Source organism: Daucus carota, chromosome 2, assembly GCF_001625215.2.
Source record: "Daucus carota subsp. sativus chromosome 2, DH1 v3.0, whole genome shotgun sequence".
NCBI lineage: Eukaryota > Viridiplantae > Streptophyta > Magnoliopsida > Apiales > Apiaceae > Daucus > Daucus carota.
In genome coordinates, this window is record NC_030382.2 from 30,899,682 (window position 1) to 30,918,603 (window position 18,922).

The 18,922-nt window shown below is 35.6% G+C and overlaps 2 protein-coding genes across 3 annotated transcripts; both read right to left on the reverse strand.

Moving 5' to 3' along the window:
• Positions 1-214: 214 nt before the first annotated feature.
• Positions 215-2,747, reverse strand: LOC108206253 (phosphoglycerate mutase-like protein AT74H). 2 transcript variants are annotated; one of them, XM_017376491.2, is made up of 5 exons: positions 2,076-2,747; positions 1,879-1,998; positions 1,558-1,771; positions 974-1,054; positions 215-860 (listed from the first exon to the last, which is right to left on the reverse strand). In XM_017376491.2, coding segments are annotated over exons 1-5 (888 nt in total). In that variant the 5' UTR covers positions 2,548-2,747; the 3' UTR covers positions 215-859. The 2 variants fall into 2 exon arrangements, with proteins under 2 accessions (XP_017231980.1, XP_017231979.1); XM_017376490.2 differs by having other exon boundaries at positions 215-864; positions 2,076-2,745.
• Positions 2,748-6,872: 4,125 nt separating this feature from the next.
• On the reverse strand, positions 6,873-13,930 carry LOC108210101 (monodehydroascorbate reductase, chloroplastic/mitochondrial). The gene is made up of 17 exons (XM_017381367.2): positions 13,628-13,930; positions 13,377-13,545; positions 13,204-13,303; positions 12,927-13,004; positions 12,690-12,761; positions 12,374-12,492; positions 11,939-12,023; positions 11,713-11,802; positions 11,042-11,143; positions 10,738-10,827; positions 10,513-10,593; positions 8,825-8,896; positions 8,649-8,743; positions 8,467-8,555; positions 8,307-8,369; positions 8,142-8,182; positions 6,873-7,279 (listed from the first exon to the last, which is right to left on the reverse strand). The coding sequence occupies exons 1-17, from the start codon at positions 13,635-13,637 to the stop codon at positions 7,154-7,156; spliced, it is 1,482 nt and encodes a 493-aa protein (XP_017236856.1). The 5' UTR covers positions 13,638-13,930; the 3' UTR covers positions 6,873-7,153.
• Positions 13,931-18,922: the final 4,992 nt, after the last annotated feature.

Below are 18,922 nucleotides of genomic sequence, written 5' to 3' on the forward strand. Positions count from 1 at the left end.
TTTCCTTAGAAATATCACAATTGGAACAAGTGATACTGGTATCACACCCAAGGAAAAGAAAAACCATCCTATGAAAGATGTGGTGAGAAAGTTAGTCAGACCACATTGATGGAATGGAGGGTACTAGATTAACTACTGTAGGTGGAAAGAAATTAAAATCATCACAGATCTCCCTTGCTTTTCTTTGCAATGAAGTAGAAAGAGAGACTGGAAATGACATCAAGGAGATGCATGAGGGATTTCACTTCAGATAAAAGCATTTGAATCACACACATTGTAAAAAGTCTGGTACAACTTACAATCACCTGTCGCGCTATTATCAGGCATTGTTTTGGTTGTTATATACTTATATCTTTTGCTTGTCGGAGTACCAAGTCGACCAGTTTTTCTGTCATGAGCTTCAGCTATGCAATCTTTGTAAATTGGTACTGAGTTTCTCGGACTGACAGGCACTTCCCCATGTCTTGTTACAACATTCTTCGCAGATCTTTTACCTTTATATACTTTAGTATTGTTCTTCACCAGGAGATTGTAGAATTTGAGGCCCTTTATCACGTGACAGGTAAAGAGATGTTCCCATTCTCAGAAGCCTAATTGGGGGAAAAAGGTTTTGAATACTATTTATATTTCGATTGCTCTTTCATACTAATTTACATGGCAACTCAAGTAGCTTGACGATCCAAAAACATGATATCGGTTTCAAGTGACCAACAACATTCTGGTATCTCAGGATGTGCTCATTATCCATCAGCCTTCACGTTCACCGACTGGGATACGTTTTCTTCCTCCTCAAAGTGTGTGAAGAAAGATGGTCCTGTTGTTAAGCTATCATAATTCAACTCACCTGGTTTTGCTATTTTCTGCCTTCATTTTTCACATTAAACAACACAGTAGTTAGCAATAAGAGGTAAAATTTAATAGTAAGTAGCTGTGAAATGAGACTGTTGAGATTAGCGTGTGCAGATTTTCTTACCATTCCTGGTCAGTTAACATTTCTTCTGTCAAGCCAAACTCCCGTAGTTGTTCTTTTGTGTGATGCATTAATAAACTGTACCTGTTGTATTTAACTTCTAGTTTGAGTAATTATAACACAAGCAATTCAGAATCTCGTAGAGGCATAAGCTTAAAACTAATACACACCAAATAAAACTTGTGCCGGAGCATCATATTTGTAGAGCAAAAATCATGTCAACTTGCAAGTTCAAGCCTGACATTTAAGTTGTATAGACAGCTAAGATGAGTTAAGAGTCTTTAGTTCTTATTTTGGACTCACTTCAATTTCAAGCATTGCAGCTTTGTGGATACCCTTCTTTCCTCGCTAACAAGAGGTCGAGGGTTTAAGATTCCCAATTCCCAAGTTAATTTTCTTATATTAATTTTGGGGTTTATATGTTCTCTCTCAGGTCTTAGAAACCCTTCTTAGTACATCTACCATATGAGCCCCGGACCGCCCGGATCCCACGAGTGAATCGATGTCACAGACTAGTGTAATCCAATCTCTCACGAGAATATTGTACTAGAGTTTCGGAACGGAGAGAATTATAGATGAACATATACCTTCCACCATGACCTCTCTCCATCACCATTACGCTTCCATTGTTCATGTTATTTAGTCCTTCGAATTGCTTCACCGTCCATTTGTACCACCTCATTAAGAATACTCTCAATGTTAAACCGTGTGATACTATTACCAGGTTCATGTTTGGACTCTGTTCACCAGGTGGCTGAAAGCGTCCCACGTCAATGTCACTCTTCAGCGTTTCCCTGAATCCTGCAGCTCTAGGTAAGCTACTTGACTCATAGTTGTATTAGTATATGCATATACTCTGCTATAACAATTTCAATACTTAAAATAACCAAGCAACCAGTGAGACATACCTGTTATTCTGTCGTAAACATCTGCTGCTGATTCTCCATTGGGAAATCGATAGAAGAAACGTCCATAGAGATGCCTAGCAGCTTTCTGAATTTTCATTTGTTCTCTGTCCTGAAAGTTTCCTACATAGCAGACAACCGTCTAAAAAATTTGCAAAGAAGACCAATAAAATTTCAACATTATGGTGAATCTACGGTACCAAAATCCTGCTCTCGCAGACGAGGCTCCTCTCTGAGCCCAACTATCCTTGATCTTCCAAAAGCCTTGCCAACATTCCGTAGTGTTTCTCGTGCTCTCCTGTAGGGAGACACATAGAAGTACACTTTCCAATCATCCGCCCCGTCTTTCTTGATCATCTCCTTGATGACATGTCCGCACTCTGCAGCCTCTTTCAATCCTTTCTCAGTGAGTGCAATGTTAGGATCAGCCACCCTGGTGTAAGCGCCCTCATCGACATTCCCCTCGCTCTGTCCATGTCTAACTAAAATGATCCTACGCGGCCGAGGCGGCCTAATAGTACTTGAATTCTCAACGACATTGTTCTTGTCAACGTGGACATGGCTTGTTTGGTCGCAGCTGCAGCATCGGATTGATGAAGTTGGAGAAGTATAAGGCTTGTGGTGTAATGTTGGATGTGAGGCTTGTAGGAATGTGGAAGATAAGGTTGACATTATTGGGTAAAATAGGAGCCAAACATCAAATTTTAGAGCAAAGTTGGAGCAGGGGAGTCATTTTCGTGTGAACTTGTGGTAGTTAAAGATGTATACTCTTTTGCTGCAGATCTTGTGGTCAAGTTGAGATGTTACATTGAGTAAATGCTACTGCAAGAACTAAATGGGCCTGACTGATGACAAGAAACCAGTCGGGACGTTGTATGTATGGGCCTTAACTGTATCCCTGCAAACCTATGTAGTTCTGTTAAAAGAATCAGCTTCCGTAGAGCAACTCTAATGGGCTATATCTCATCTGTTTTGATGTTTGGCTGATTGGCTCCCAGCGTCCGTGGGCTGCACGGGGATGCTCTAAAGAGCAGTGAATGGAGCAGTATCTTTAGAGCAGTGAATGGAGCAGTATCTAATTTACATTACTTCCTTCGTCCCGCTAGACAGATTCTTTACATCGTACAACGTAATCTTAATTAGATTCTTTACACTGCAGAACTTAATTTCGATACGCATTTTAAGGCTCTCGTTAAGTATAGTTTCATAATTTATTTCTAAAACTAGCATAAAAGCCCGTGCGAGGCACGGGCCTCTAGTTTCTGTTGTGTTTTAAATAATATCCATGTGTCAATTGTCATCATATTATTTCGAGCATAATTATTACTCCCTCTGTCCCTCTCATTTCTTTACGTTACTTTTTGGCACGTTTTTCCACACTCATTTAAAGTATAGTTCTATAATATATTTTTTTAAATTTTTTTCTCTGAATTTTGATGTTTAAACTTTTATTCAAAAAAAAATATTCAAAAAAAGTTATAAAACTATATTTTATAAGAGCCTCAAAATGCGTGCAAACAGTGCACGTAAACTACCACGGGGGATGGAGGGAGCACATATGGCCTGATTTTTCTATATTCAAATTCGTTAGGATAAAGAAGTCACTACCATATTATCAACATGTTCAAAATTATATTGGAAATTAATATTGAAATTTTTAGATTTTAAATATATTATACCTCATTAAAAGTATCTGTAATTTATTGTTAAAAATTATTAAATTATTTAATCTAATATAACCATGATTTTGATGAAAACTTGTTCTTGATATGTGAATTATGATATCCTGAATCATGATTAGATGAAGACGTGTGGTCTGTGTTGTTTTACATTTATTTCTTCTTTTTTGAACGCACGTTTGTGTAATAGTTAAGTGATACATGATCGGGCAGATCTTTAACACATTCTTTTTTAGCATATGTTGCGCACACTTTGTATAAATAGAAATTGAAGCATATGTTATAGGTAAAAATACTCGTACCTTATTTTATTATAAAAGCATCTATTGAACTACTAATCTTATAATTGTACCCAGAAAAAATCTGACCCCTTTGATGTGGCTCACCTTTTAATTTTCGTATCAATTATATTGTATTTCAATGTCTTAGTTTTTTATTGTTAATTTAAAATATTAGATGATTATTATTTTGATATAGTATGTTATAATATTGTCTCGTTATAAAATTTTAATTTTTTATCGTTAGTTTTTTTAGCTTGTTGATTAAGACTTTTAATGATTTTTCATGTAATTGTTATAAACCAGATCCTAAAATGATTTTCTGGAATTTCAAATAGCAAAAAGAGAGTAGATATGAGTAAGACCCTACGAATCTCATAAAAACATGAAATACTTAGTTTAATTAGTCGTGTGATTACATTTTTAGCTTTGTGCAAACTCATATTTTTAAATATATAATTTGATGCTCGTATTTTCTTAAGGGTGAGCAACGTAGCATACCATGTTCAATTGTTAAAGATCAAATGGTATTTCGATATTCTGGATTATGGAAAACTATTCTTGATCTAGTCCCGTTTAGTCAGATATTAATTTTCACCAATTCGCGACGGATTATCCGGTTCAGAATTAATTATATCTTTCAGTTTAATTTGTAAATGATCAATTAATCTAATTATAGTCTAAATCATTTTATTTAATTGGTATGTTATATATTGATTGATGACATATTGAAATTATAGTTTTATCATTTTTTTCCTTTCAACGATGATCACCGAAATCTTAGTTTTTGTGCTTATTGCTCACATTCATGACTTAAAGAATCTATAATATTGTATTGGTACTCATTTAGATTATTAAGTTAGATTTAAATTTGTTCATTTCTATTCAAATATGAATTATATCTATTTTTAGAAATCTAAATCGTGGTTCGAACCCGATTAATATAGAATCTTATTCAATTTTAAATTTATTTAGGTAAATAATTAACTTATAGATATTAATCTATCATGTAAACAATATACGAGACTTAAGTGAAATAATAACTTGATCTCAAACAAATAGGCTATTGATTTCCGTCAAAAAAAAAATAGGCTATTGATGAAAAGAATATAAATGCAACTGTCTTAATGTATGTGTTTAATGTATTTCAATAAAAGACAAAATATTTGTGTAGCTAAAGTGGTTTGAGTGGTGTGTTTGTATGGGAGAGGTCTTGGGTTCGAGTCTTATGAATAACTTTTTTTATATATATGAGAAAGAGTTAGGTTCGTAGTTAGGCTCGGCTTCGGAGCTAGATAATTTATTTGCTCAGGAGGGAGGCTTGACACGAACGTGTTGGGCTATTAGATATATAAGTAGATTTTATTTTGCTGAATAAAAATAATGTTTAGACTTTTATTCTAAAAAAAATAATTATGAAACTATACTCAACGAAAGTCTTAAAAATATGTCGAGCCCTCCATCCCCCAGCGTAAAGTAGGGCTGTCAAAAAAATCCGAAAGATCCGATATCCGTCCGAAAAATCTGTTACCGTATCCGGGAAAAAGCGGATATAATCCGTATCCGGAATAAAACGGATATTATCCGTATTCGAATCCGGGGTTTGCGGATACGGATATGGATATAGGCGAATCCATATCCGAAAATATCCGTATCCGAAATTATTATTATATGTATATAATAATATTTATATAAATTTATTATTTACTTATATTTTTTATTTTATCATATAAATTTTGAAAAAGAATTAATATTTAAAATAAAAAAGAAACATTAAGTATCTTGCAAATGGAGAAAATGGAACTATCTTCATCAAACTTTTTCTTTTTTAAAATTGTTGCAAATAGTGTTGTTTTGTGATTTTAAGTTGTTAAAATTAATATTTTGTTCGAAATAGTTGGCCTGAATGCCCAAACTTCTGTTGAAGTATGTTATTAATTTCTGATTGGGTATACATTTGCTGTTGAACGGTTCAAAATATGTTTTTTTGATTAATATCAGAATGTATATTTGATTTTTGGTGATGTTTGAAAAAGCGGATACGGATATTATCCATATCCGGATAATATCCGGCCGGATACGGATACAGATCTTTTTATTCTAAAATTTGTGTATCCGTATCCGGATCCGGATCCGATTTTGAGTAAGCGGATACATTAAATTTGCTTAATGGCATTGATTATTGCCATTAATGCCATTAAATTTGCTTAATGCCATTAAATTTAGGGCAAGATTAATGCCATTAAATTTGCTTAATGCCATTAAATTTGCTTAATGGCATTGATTATTCTTAACAGGGTTACTCTTATTCTTGGTTAATCCTCTGAGAAATCTCATCCCAATCCCATCTCTGTAGATATCAGTTGAAATACAATTTGAGTTGTATTTGTTATTAGCAGTGCAGTACACAACAGGAACCAAGTTAGCTATGTCAGCCTGTCAGGCAAGCCATGTTGACGTATTATGACTAGCCCGGACAGCTTGGCAGGGAGGATTTATAAGGCTTGGTACTTGTAATCTGGAACGTTTCATAATGCCAGGTTGAGAGATAATGCTAGTTTCCTATGGACAAGTCTGATGGAGGTGAGTGAGTTGAGTTGGTTCCGATGGATAGGCTGTTGTGGGTTCGGGACTCGGGCCTCACTCACAGTTAATATTTTCAAGGCTCCTGGATAATATGAATCAAGTTTTGGTTGTCAAAAGATCTGTTCTCGCTTCAAAGAAAATGAAATATAGTACATACAAGTTTGGCTTTCAACAAGAATTGGGGCAAAGTTTTGGTTGTCAAAAGGTCTGTTGTGTTCAAGACAGCCTTGTTTACTTGGTGATTTACCTAGCGCGTCTGTAGGCTATGTTAAACATTCTACTTATAGTGCCGCCGCTCACTACACTGCTTATAGGCTATGCCTCCCAGAATGCTGCTAATAGTTCCACCTGCATTCTTTTCGGCTGTGCAGAATGATGTGAGAGGTTCATATAAACCTTTTTCATTCGAATGTATATGTAAATATATATAACCCAAACAAAACACACGTTTCACTTTATTCACCAAACCAGATATTTCATTTCATTGACAACCTTGATCACTCTAGGGGTACATGCTTCTCAAATTATATATTCTCTCTTCAAATAAATATATGCTGGAGTGCTGCTACAAGAACTAAATGCTCAGCAAAAATATGTGAATATTTATTTCTTTAAAAAAGATTATTCATCTAAAGACACTATATGAAGATAGATCTATATGAAAAAGCATTATTGTAGTACCGCCTGTATCATCTAACTGTTGGCCTGTGCAGAAAGCACAGTCGTGGATGGGAACTAAGCTTCCACCAGTAAGGCAGCACGAGCAATCTCTAGTGCCTCCTCAACGGAAGATGCATTTTGAAGCTTAGCTTTGTCAACAATAGGCTGGTTTCTCGCCAGTTTAGGAAGGAGTTGAAATTCCTAAGAAATAAGAGGAAATATATTAGTTTGTACATGCAAGAAAAATAGGCAGATTGCTTTGGGAAATGTTCAAAAGAGCAAAAACAGATCTAACGAATGAAACTGTTCAATCACTTAAATACAAAGCAAGTAATCATATTATGTGTTTGCACTGGCAAAAAAACAGTTCGACTTCTTCAAAAACACAACAGTCGGACCTTTAATTTTTGTTTATTGATTGGTCTCCTTTCTCAGATCTTATTTCCAATAGATTCAAATATCAAATACATTTATTAAAATTTATGTTATAATTTGTAGGCATATTTTCCACAATACCTGACTCTTAAGAAAAGAATAAAATTATGTATTTGAATGCAGGATAAATCTGAAAATTATGCATGTTAATTATGTGCTCTGATTTGTCTAATCAAAATCAGAGATGGGTTATTGAATATCAGGATAATTGGAGAAGTTCACAAAGTTTAATATTATAACTTTATCATGTTAATGTCAAACTCCTGAGGAGTAAACATAGGACAAAAATGAATGCTTGAGCCTAAATTTGACATTGACACTTTATCCGTCGACACAGAACACAAACTGTCAATCAATGGTAAGACAGAAAATGCAAGAATGGTGTTCAAGAGACTTGCTTCTGCTGACCAATGTCCGATGGCCGACAACATATCTACAACTTTAACTTACAAAGACAAAATTTATTAATCAACTTTTAACTTTGCCTTTACCAGTGTCTCTTTTGTAACAGTTAGAGATATCTCTAATAATTCCTTAACATGGTGATCTTCCTTCAAGCATATATTTATTTGTCTCATCACACCATATTTCAGTATAATTAACACAAACACTTTGAAATAAAGTATACCTCAGGGCTTCCGCTTTCGAGAAGAACCCCTTTAAGTTTACCTGCAATACAGGAAAATAAAAAATAAACCTTGGGCCAGATTTGAGAAAAGTAGATGGAATATCTTTCTGTCGTTCAAAGCACACACACACGGAAAGACAATTCAACTTCGACATATAGAATTACCAGAGTCTATCCAGAAAGTTGCTATCTTTGGATTAAAGTTTCCAACCTCAATAGCCTCTCCAACTGGGCATGAATAGAATATTTCAGTGTTAGAAAAATTACATATGAAAGTGGAAAATTTTGATCCAGCAATTGGATGCATGCAAATATACATGCTTACCGTTGTCACCAAAGAACTGCCACCATACTTTCCTAGAGCTCCCTTCATACTCAAAAACTCTCGAGTAAAAATATGGAAGATAGTCGTAGCTGGAATAAATACAGTAATTAAATTATAACCAACATTGTTTCTGAGGTTCACAATTATATAAAAATGTTTTAGTAATAAAACCAGTAACATACTTGTGAGTCTGCGCACTTAATAATGAATTTATGCAGTGTTGTGCCGATCGGCGAGCATGATCAACATGTTCAACCCGGGCAACGCGGTCATATATCTGCTCAAGTGTAAATCACATTTATTTCACAAAAAATAATTGATCGGTAGACCAAGTTGATCAGTAGAAAAGAAAGCACACCTTAAGTGGGAAGGCTGCTACATCACCAATAGCAAATATACCGGGTACACTTGTTCGGAACTGACCATCAACCTGAAAGAAAGAATTACAATATTTAATATAATAAACTACCACGCCACAGTAATAATTTGGGAAATTTTAATGCAACATAGCTAGAGTAATCACATAAATATATATTTATAGCTATATATTTTTTTTAATTACATAGCTATGTTGTTTTAGAAATTTCCAAATTATTTTGATAAATACTAGAGACAATTGTGAAAGTGCTCGAAGTGGTTTTGTAGTAAAAAAATAAACAGTTGATTTTTGATAAATGATTAAGTAAAGAGGTATGAATAGTAATGTGGGTAAAATGATATATATTTGATTTATAGTGGTTTAAATGAGTCCCCGATGAAATGGGTGGGTCAAGTGAGACATTTTGACATAACGGGTGGCTAGTTTCAGGGACGAAGCTACATAGGGGCCAGAAGGGGCCATGGCCCCCCCTAGGGTTTCCGTAATATTATAATTTGTATTATATAACTTTGAAAAAAATTGTATTTTATCTCTATATTTATATAAATATAAAAATTTGTCCCCCCAGAAAAATATTTGTTCGGTCTTAAGAGATAATTAACATTGTAAGATGAAGTGTTAATTTTTAGATTTCTCTAATTTATGTATTAGATCAAATTTATAAATAAAAATAAACAAAAATATGTGTGTGTATATATATATATATATATATATATAATTATACTATTTAAGAAAAAGATCGTGAAATGTGATATGTGATAAAGGTAAACGTCAATATAATTCTTTTACAAAAATAAGAATTTTTGGTGGAGGTCTTTCTTATCCGAGAAACTTATACCTCACTTCTTCATTTTCGTAGAATAGTACTCGCGCATTATCAGTTTTTACTTGTTTAAACTATAGTTTCTCATCTTCTAAATAAGTATAATATTTTTTTTGTAAGGTTAATAAGCATAATATTTAGTTTTTGAGATATTGTAAAAATTTTACTTTTGTTTAAAATACAATATCATTTTTTTTGAAATACAATTTCATTTAATGTGTCTTACTTGCTAATTAAAGATTATCGTATAATTTAGAATTATTATGACGAGTTTCCTGATATTTTATACTCTTATATATCTAAAGAGAAATAGCTAAATATTTTAATTGACACAACTATATACTTGATTTCCTGGTTTAAAAGAACGCAAGGTTCTACTATAATTTTTTTACTAGTATTTTTGTATTTATTTTATATTAAATATTTTACCGTGTTGACGAAAAATTTCACTGTGTCAAAGAAAACTTTTTGGCCCCTCTTATAAATGTTTGCTGGCTTCGTCCCTGGCTAGTTTGATATAAAACCCCAATTAAATTGTATTTACTTAGTTCCAATGAGTCAACATTGTCAAAAACTATATATCTGCAGACAACAAAATTAAATTTACTGAAGTACATATATGTACATATATGGTTATATCTACACTTCCCACTTTCCAGTAATCAAGTAGTGCTCGTAAATGTATACATTCATGTATTCTTCTTATTAGTTTGTGGATTTTTCAGTTCTCTTCCCTTTAGCTAGTAGCTAGGTATTTACTTTTCTTATAAATACCACAAATTGTATTAGAAGTTAGAACTCTGAAATTGAAAAGGAAATACTATGCCTATGAAGAAATGATAACCTGTATTCCACCAACAGTGCTATTTAAGCCAACGCTTTCAAAGGGACTGACAGCAGGTTTTGCTCCAATACCAATAACAACCTGGAAATGGAAGGAAAAATGTACATGTTTCCAACCATGTAAACTAACATAAAGAAAAAGTTGCCCAGTAAACAAATAACAAACTAAAAGACCCCCCTAAACCAATATAACAATAATAGTCCAGGAATAATGAAACTACATTACCGTGTCTGCTTCTATCAAAGAACCATCTTCAAGCTTAACAGCAGTAACTTGTCCATCAATACCTGCTTCTAAAGTTTTTATGGAAGCACCCTGTAGATAGAGTGACTAAGTCATTTTTGATATATATAATAACATTCATGAACACCACACACACCCCAATGGACACTACAGACACACACGCACACCACTGGACACAACACGCACAATGACACATAGACAGAAAGAGGAAGAGAGAGTGAGGGAGAGCAAGATGGAGGGGGAAGAAAGAAGGGAGAGGGGGGGGGGGGGGGGGGGGGGGGACAACCTTGACAAATTTGACGCCATTTTTCTCAAAGAGTTCTTCATATCTTCCGGCAAGTGAAGGAGTAAATAACCTTGGCAAAAGATGACTTTCTGGAAATACAACCTATCACGAGAACAGTAAGACTTATATAAATAAAGACTTCCACAGTCCACATGGCCAAACAATAAACTTTACCAAAATATATGCAGATTTTGGAGCCAATTAAAAGTGAATTTTAACTCATTAAGGGTAGCATGGGAAAAACGTTCAGTGATCCTAAATCAGGTGTCTAGGCCCAGTTTTCTTTCTAGTACCCGAAAGTACGTTTTACAGATATATTTTTTTATGGTGGAAGTACTAAGTATTATATACCCATAAAATTTCACAGATGCATGTGTGTAGTTTTAACAATATTTGAGACAATCATTAAAGGGCTCGCTATATACAATCTGCAAACACATCCTATACATATTAAATATTACTGTATTAACATATACCAGAGGAGTTGAAGTAACTGTTTCATTATATCCATTGTGTTCCTGATCACTACCGTAGGGCCGTTGGCTAATTATAATAACAAATAAAATAAATGCAAAATTATCTACTTATAAGGAAATGCACAACATGTTGCTGTAAAGATGTATTATGGAGTCATATACAAGTACAGGTTTACAAATTGTTTATTTTCTTACTGTGGTATCGAGTTTCCAGGCCACGGCAGCAGCTGCAACTTCCATACCAATATAACCACCACCAACTACAACCACCTTTTGTGACTTTTCCTACACATCAGAACAAATGTTATCTTATAGGATCCAGGTCATGTGAGTGCAACAAAGAAACAATTTAAATCAAACATACATGCTTTCGTATATCAGTGCTGAGTTATCAAATTAAATGTGTGGAAGAAAAAACTACCAGTGAAGAAATCAGGGAATCGGCATCAGAAACATCACGGATATAGTGAACCCCAGCCAAATTTCCTCCAATCTTCTCTGGGAATCTGAATGGAAAAATAATATATCTTCTTTCATTTTTGCATGTCGTAGACAGCAAGTCATAGTTTTGCTTATTTGAAAGAACTTGGTGCATTGTAGTAATACGTATACAAGTGATGTGATAGCTACAATATCTATGCAATTGAGGCTTCTAGTGAAATAGGATAAGAATCATATTTATGCACCTACTGCCCTATAGGAAAATTTTGTAATCTTCGATAGTTTTCGTTTTAAGCATAGTCTTCTCATATCATCCTTGATTCCCAAATGAAGCAAATAAAGTGCTGTAATTAAATAAAGCAGGATTTTGTATAAATATATGTTTATTGTTTAGAAGATACTGATAACATACTACCTTGAGGCTGTACATCCAGTACTAATTATCAGGGAGCCGTACTTCAGAATTTTTCCAGAGTTTGTCGTCAAAGTTTGCTTTTCAATATCGATACCTGTCACCGGATCTTGATACAACATCTACAAAATGATTAGATTCATGAGTATAAGCCAAGAAAAAAGAATAGCCAAGTAACTGAAGTGCAACAAAATCATTCCATATTAATAAAACCGTCAAAAGCGTTTCGACACTATACCATGTACAAGAGTTATTATCTGGTAATAGGGGTAAACATAAATATAGTGAATACATGTATTTCTTCTTTAAAAAAAAATACCTCTATGCCTTGGTCTTTATACCAATCAGGAGTCTGTCGTTCCCCGCCTCCACCAACACAAGTATGAAAACCCTAACAGAACATAAGCATCAAAGTTAATGACCAGCCTAGGCAATAAATTTTATACAAACTTTGTATAAAATGGTCTCATCCCATCAAATATTAAACAATGCCCTTAAAAAATGATAAAGATAAAGCTCACAAACTAAGTCCACTGACAGCATAAACTAAACTTACAGGTAAACGTGCTGGCTTTTTGTCATGAGGAAAGAGATAAGCTTTTGTCAATGCCGGTCTTTCATAGGGTGCAACTGCCTGAATATAGTATATCAACATATTAAACAACATAACTTCTGTAATCTTAATAATCAATCTGATATCACATGTAAATTTTCCCACGACTTAGAATAATCAAACTAAAACTCAATTTTAAGGAAAACCATATTCCTAATAACGAAATTCCAATGAAGCATAGATCGACAAAACCGCAAATTGCAAGGAAAAGAAAGATTACTTCTTTAGAAACAATACAGAGTTTCCCATTAGCCATTCCATGCTCCACGAAAGACCTGGCGGCGTATCCAGCCGCATTTCCACCTCCAACAATGACAAATCTGCAACAACAAGTGATAAGAAACAAGAACAACACACACAGTGATAGCCATATAAACTCGAAACAAGACTCACTCGCGATTCTCATTGGCAAAAGAGGCCGAAGCTACAACATAGCTTCTCCGAGTGGTTGGCAAAGGGGCGAAACAATTGGGGCGAGAAACACGATTGGCAGAAACAGATTGAGGGCACCAGAGTGAAAGGCCGTGCTTTATTGACAAAGAATTCGCCATGATTTTAGTAACTGCAAGTGAATATATGTGTAACGGAGATGAGTGATTCAACAGAGCAAAGTGAAGAGATGGGTTGTAGTGAAATAAACGGACCTGATAACATTACGAAGACGAATAGTATTATAATGAATTATTAAATTATTAAGGGATGAATGATAATCGGGTGGCTTTTGCAGGTGGTGAGGGGTCAATGTAAAGGTTTGATGAATAGTATAGTATAGTCCACTTTTTGAGGCTAAGTAAGGGGTGGGTGTTTACAGTGCGCTGCTGGCAGCGATGTCCTCACATTCCGCTGCGATTTTGGCACTGATCATCGCCCACTGCACTTCCAGTGACACGATTCCAAACATAGGAAGGAGCTGTGCCCGTAACCCGACCAAATCGATTAAATCGATCCAACCCGACCCTGTAATGTCCAATATGATATACTACTATCATTTAAATTAAATTTTGAATCCGTTAAATATATATAAAAAAAAAGGTTGAACTAAGAGGGGTGTATTGGATTGAGATTTTAAAGCATTTTTTTGCATTCATGAAATCCGAGGGTATTCGATTGAGATTGTTTGAAATCCACTAAAATCTTGAGGTATTCAATTGGGATTTTAAATTATGCTATAAAATCTAGTGGTATTCAATTGGGATTTTAAATTATGTTTTAAAATCCGATGGTATTCAATTGGGATTGTTTAAAATCCATTAAAATCTGATGGTATTCAAATGCTGATGGATTTTTTTTCATTTCATAAAATGATGGATTTTGTGGCATTCTTCAGTGTATTTTAAGTTTTTTGAAATCCCACCAAAATCAATGGGATTTTGAAGCATTGTACCTAAATCCTATTAACTCTGCGACATTTTATTAAGAATCCGCATAAAATCAAAATCCCATACAATCCATTAAAATCCATAGACTAAAAACAATCCATTAAAATCCCAATCGAATACACCCCGTAAAAGAGTTGGTTAGGATTTTTTCTGATAATATTAATCCAATCCATCCAGTTTATTATTTAACCTAAAATTAAGATATTTTTGATATATTACCACATGTTACACACTCATGATTTTAATATAATCCGATCCGATAAGTGTATGTGCTAATAAGTCATGGGTTCAGGACCAAGTCCATAGCATACATATGTTTGGGACCTGTTAAAAAACATACAGGTTTTTGGCTTTTTAATTAATATATAGCAGTCATGATTAAAACAAAATTTTAGTATGTCCCACGCTAAAAAAGTGTTGGACGGGATTTGTACATGTGAAAAATGAGTTTTACGCATAGCACTAAATAAGCGCTGGACATATTAAAATTTTGTTTTGATCCTGGCCGTCAGCGGCCAGAAACCTGTATGTTTTTTAACAATTCCCTAGCATATGTACTAAGAGCTGGATATACTAAAGTTTTGTTTTAATCCTGACCGCTGGATATTCATCCAACAGTCTATGTTTTTTAACAGATCCCCATAACATACATATGTTATGAACCTGAACCCATAAAGCATACTACTAGTTTACAATCAGACTTAAAATAAAGATTTTTTATATATTAATATGTTGCCTACTGATTATGATTATTATTAATATAATAATATTCTACTTATATGTTAAGTAATTTAGTTTCGCATATGTCCTACAAGTGAGAAATAAAATAAACGTGTTCGCCAATAAAATAAAAACTTTCGATCAATGTTGTCAGAATGGGGGCAAGATATCACTGGTAATTTCCGAAACCGCATCTCCCATTGTAAGAAAATCATTAAGAGGACGAAGGGCCGTAGAGATGAGTCATCTGTGAAGCAATTTCAGGAGGAAAGCAAAAAACTTACGGAAGTTTATACGCAACAAGAGGTCTTTTGGAAGCAACGTTCTAAGCAACTGTGGCTTCGAGAAGGAGATCAAAATAGTAAGTTTTTTCATCATACTGCTAAAGCTCGCAGGAAAACCAACCGAATTACTTCTTTGCAAAATAATGATGGTGTTGCAGTGAGTTGGGATAATGGGTTACAAGAGCTAATGATCGATTATTTTGACACTTTGTTCAAAGAATCTGATACAGAGTGGGAGCAAGTGGTAAGCTGTATGCAATCAAAAGTTACTGAAGCACATAACTGTCAAATGTTGAAGCAAGTAGATAGTCAGGAGGTGAAAAGTGCTCTTTTTCATATGCACCCAGACAAGTCCCCCGGACCTGATGGGATGAGTCCTGGTTTCTACCAGAAATATTGGTCCATAGTTGGAAATGATGTCACAGCTATGGTGCAGAACTTTTTAAATACGGGTACGTTCGATGAAGCTGTTACGGCCACAAACATTGTTCTTGTTCCAAAGAAACAGTCTCCTATGTCAATGGCTGATTTGAGACCTATTTCTCTGTGCAATGTTGTTTACAAGGTGGCATCAAAGGTCCTCGCTAACAGGTTGAAAGAGGTTATTGGCCTGACAATATCCGAAAATCAAAGTGCTTTCATCCCCGGGCGGTTAATATCTGACAATGTTATGATAGTTTATGAAGTGATGCACTACATGAAAAGGAAGACAGCTGGTAAACAGGGGTGGATGGCATTGAAGCTCGATATGAGCAAGGCGTACGACCGGGTAGAATGGGGGTACCTCCGGGCTGTTTTAAGTAAAATAGGTTTCGACGACAAAGTCGTGAACTTGTTCATGCAATGTGTCACTTCAGCCAGATATAAAATTTGTCACTCGGGCAGGGAGTTTGGCAACATTATTCCGGGTAGAGGCCTTAGGCAAGGCGACCCTTTATCCTCGTACTTGTTTCTCATTTGTACGGAGGGATTATCAGCAATCATGAAGAAATACGAAAATCAAGGTCTTCTTGGAGGAATCAAAGTAGCTAGAGGTGCTCCTGCAATTTCTCATATGCTCTTTGCGGATGATTCTTATATTTTTTGCAAGGCATCTACCGAGGAGGCAAATAGAGTTCTCAACATGCTTCACATATTCGAAAAAGCATCGGGTCAAAAGGTGAATGTGCAAAAATCAAGTGTCTTATTTAGTCGCAATGTGAGCAACGCCCAAAAGAATGAGGTGTGTGGCGTCTTAAATTTTCCTGAAGCAGATGTTAACAGCCATTATCTTGGTCTTCCTAATTTTATTGGTCGTAATAAATCAGCTATGTTTGGGTATTTGAAAGAGAGAGTGAAAGACAAGGTCCAGGCATGGAACGGAAAGATTTTATCGAAAGGTGGCAAGGAGATTCTTATAAAAACTGTTGCACAAGCAATTCCGAACTACGCCATGTCTGTCTTTCTACTTCCTTTGGAAATTTGCAAGGAGATGGAGAAAGCAATGTGTAAATTTTGGTGGAAATCCTCTGCTCATAAGGATAGAAGTATTCACTGGATGTCCTGGGACCGTATGTGCAGCCCTAAGTCAGATGGAGGTATGGGATTTCGTCATCTTCACGATTTTAATATAGCTCTCTTGGGGAAACAAGGATGGAGACTGCTAACAAATCCAGAGAGCCTTGTAGCAAAAATTTATAAAGCTAGATATTACCCCAAAGGTAATTTCTTGACTGCTACATTGGGAGGTAGTCCAAGTTTTGTGTGGAGAAGTGTGTTAGAAGCTCAAAGTGTCATTAAGCAAGGTGCTGCATGTAGAGTGGGTTCTGGATCATCTCTTAGTGTGTTGAAGGATCCATGGCTTCCAGACTCAGAAAACCCTTATGTTTCTACTAGCAATGTAGCCCTGGAAGGTGCTTTAGTATCCTCCCTATTGGTAACAGGCGAGCACAGGTGGGATGAGGACCTTCTGGTCGATATGTTTGATGAAAGAGATGTGAATTTAATCCTTTCGATCCCTTTAAGACAGAATGAACCCGACATTTGGTATTGGAATAAGGAAAAATTGGGACATTATTCAGTCAAAACGGCATATGTGCTGCTTCAGGAGATGAAAAATGCTCAGCCTACAGGGACGAGCTTAAGGTGTTGGAAGAGATTATGGGCCCTGAAAATTCCTCCGAAAGTGAAACATTTCATGTGGCGTGCTGCATCGGGCTGTCTCCCAACGAAATCTCAGCTCCAACAAAAGCATGTGAATGTTATTGTCCTATGTCCGATGTGTAATCAAAGTTCTGAAACCATTTCTCATATTCTGTTAAACTGCTCCTTTGCCAATGCCTGCTGGAATGTTATGCTAGGGAACAATATTACATACTCCGGAGAATCATTTGTTGATTGGCTTTCTACTTGTTTCGATGGCTGGGATTCAGGCCTTAGAAGAAACGCAGCTATGTTGTGCTGGTCAATCTGGAAATGCAGGAACGATCTCGTGTGGAATCAGCGGAGTTCTGAAGTTGTAGAAGTAGTGACATCGTCAAGAGTGGCCCTTAATCAATGGCTTTCTGCTCAAGACAGAACATTCGACAATTTTCTTGGTCATATGACCAGTGCGGATGGAGCTGAGCATTGGACTATCCCAGTTGATAACACGGTTAAGGTTAATTGTGATGCCGCAATCTTCGAAGCAACGAACTGTTATAGCTTTGCTTTCGTAGCAAGAGATCACAGTGGTGAGGTTTTAGAGGCTAGATCGAAGTGTAGCCTGGGGAACACCGTTCCGGAGAGTGCAGAAGCCATGGGAGTGCGGGAAGCGCTTAGCTGGATCAAGGATAGCCACCTGAGTAATGTTTCTGTGGAGACAGATTGCCTTGTGGTGGTCCAGGCAATAAGATGCAGGGGTGCTACTCTGTCGTATTTTGGCAGAATCATATACGAGTGCAAATCTCTTTTATCTGCTTTGGAGGATAGGAATGTAGACGTTAAGTTTGTTAAACGGTCTGCGAATAAGGTAGCGCACTTTCTAGCAAAGTCTACCTATTCATTAGCTGATCGTACTTGGAGGGTGTGTGATAACCACCCCGGGTTCATTGATGTATTGATGAACGATTTGATTCATGAATGAAATCATCTTTCCTTTGGCAAAAAAAAACTTTCGATCAATAATAGTCCCATCAAGCGTAAAATATGCGGCTTATTACAACAGAGTCCATAGCCAACCCGCATAATTTTTCTCATTCACCTATGTAGTATTGGTTTTTATTTGATTTTTGTTCGACTGGTTTTTACTTGACCACATCCTATAATGATATACATTCCCTCAAATTGAGGAAGTAGGGACCCATTCACAATCATAAATATGGTAAAACTAGCAAAAAATAAACTTCTAATGAAGGTAATATATACAGGGGCCATATGATTAAGTAATCTTTCTAACACTGAGAGTGGCCGGGTTACTATTAATTAAGGAATGACCTGCAGGCTTCTGCTGGTAGTAATGATTATATATGTGATATACTCCCTCAGTCCCCTCAATTGTTACATTGGACGGGGACACGGAAACCAAGATAATATATGA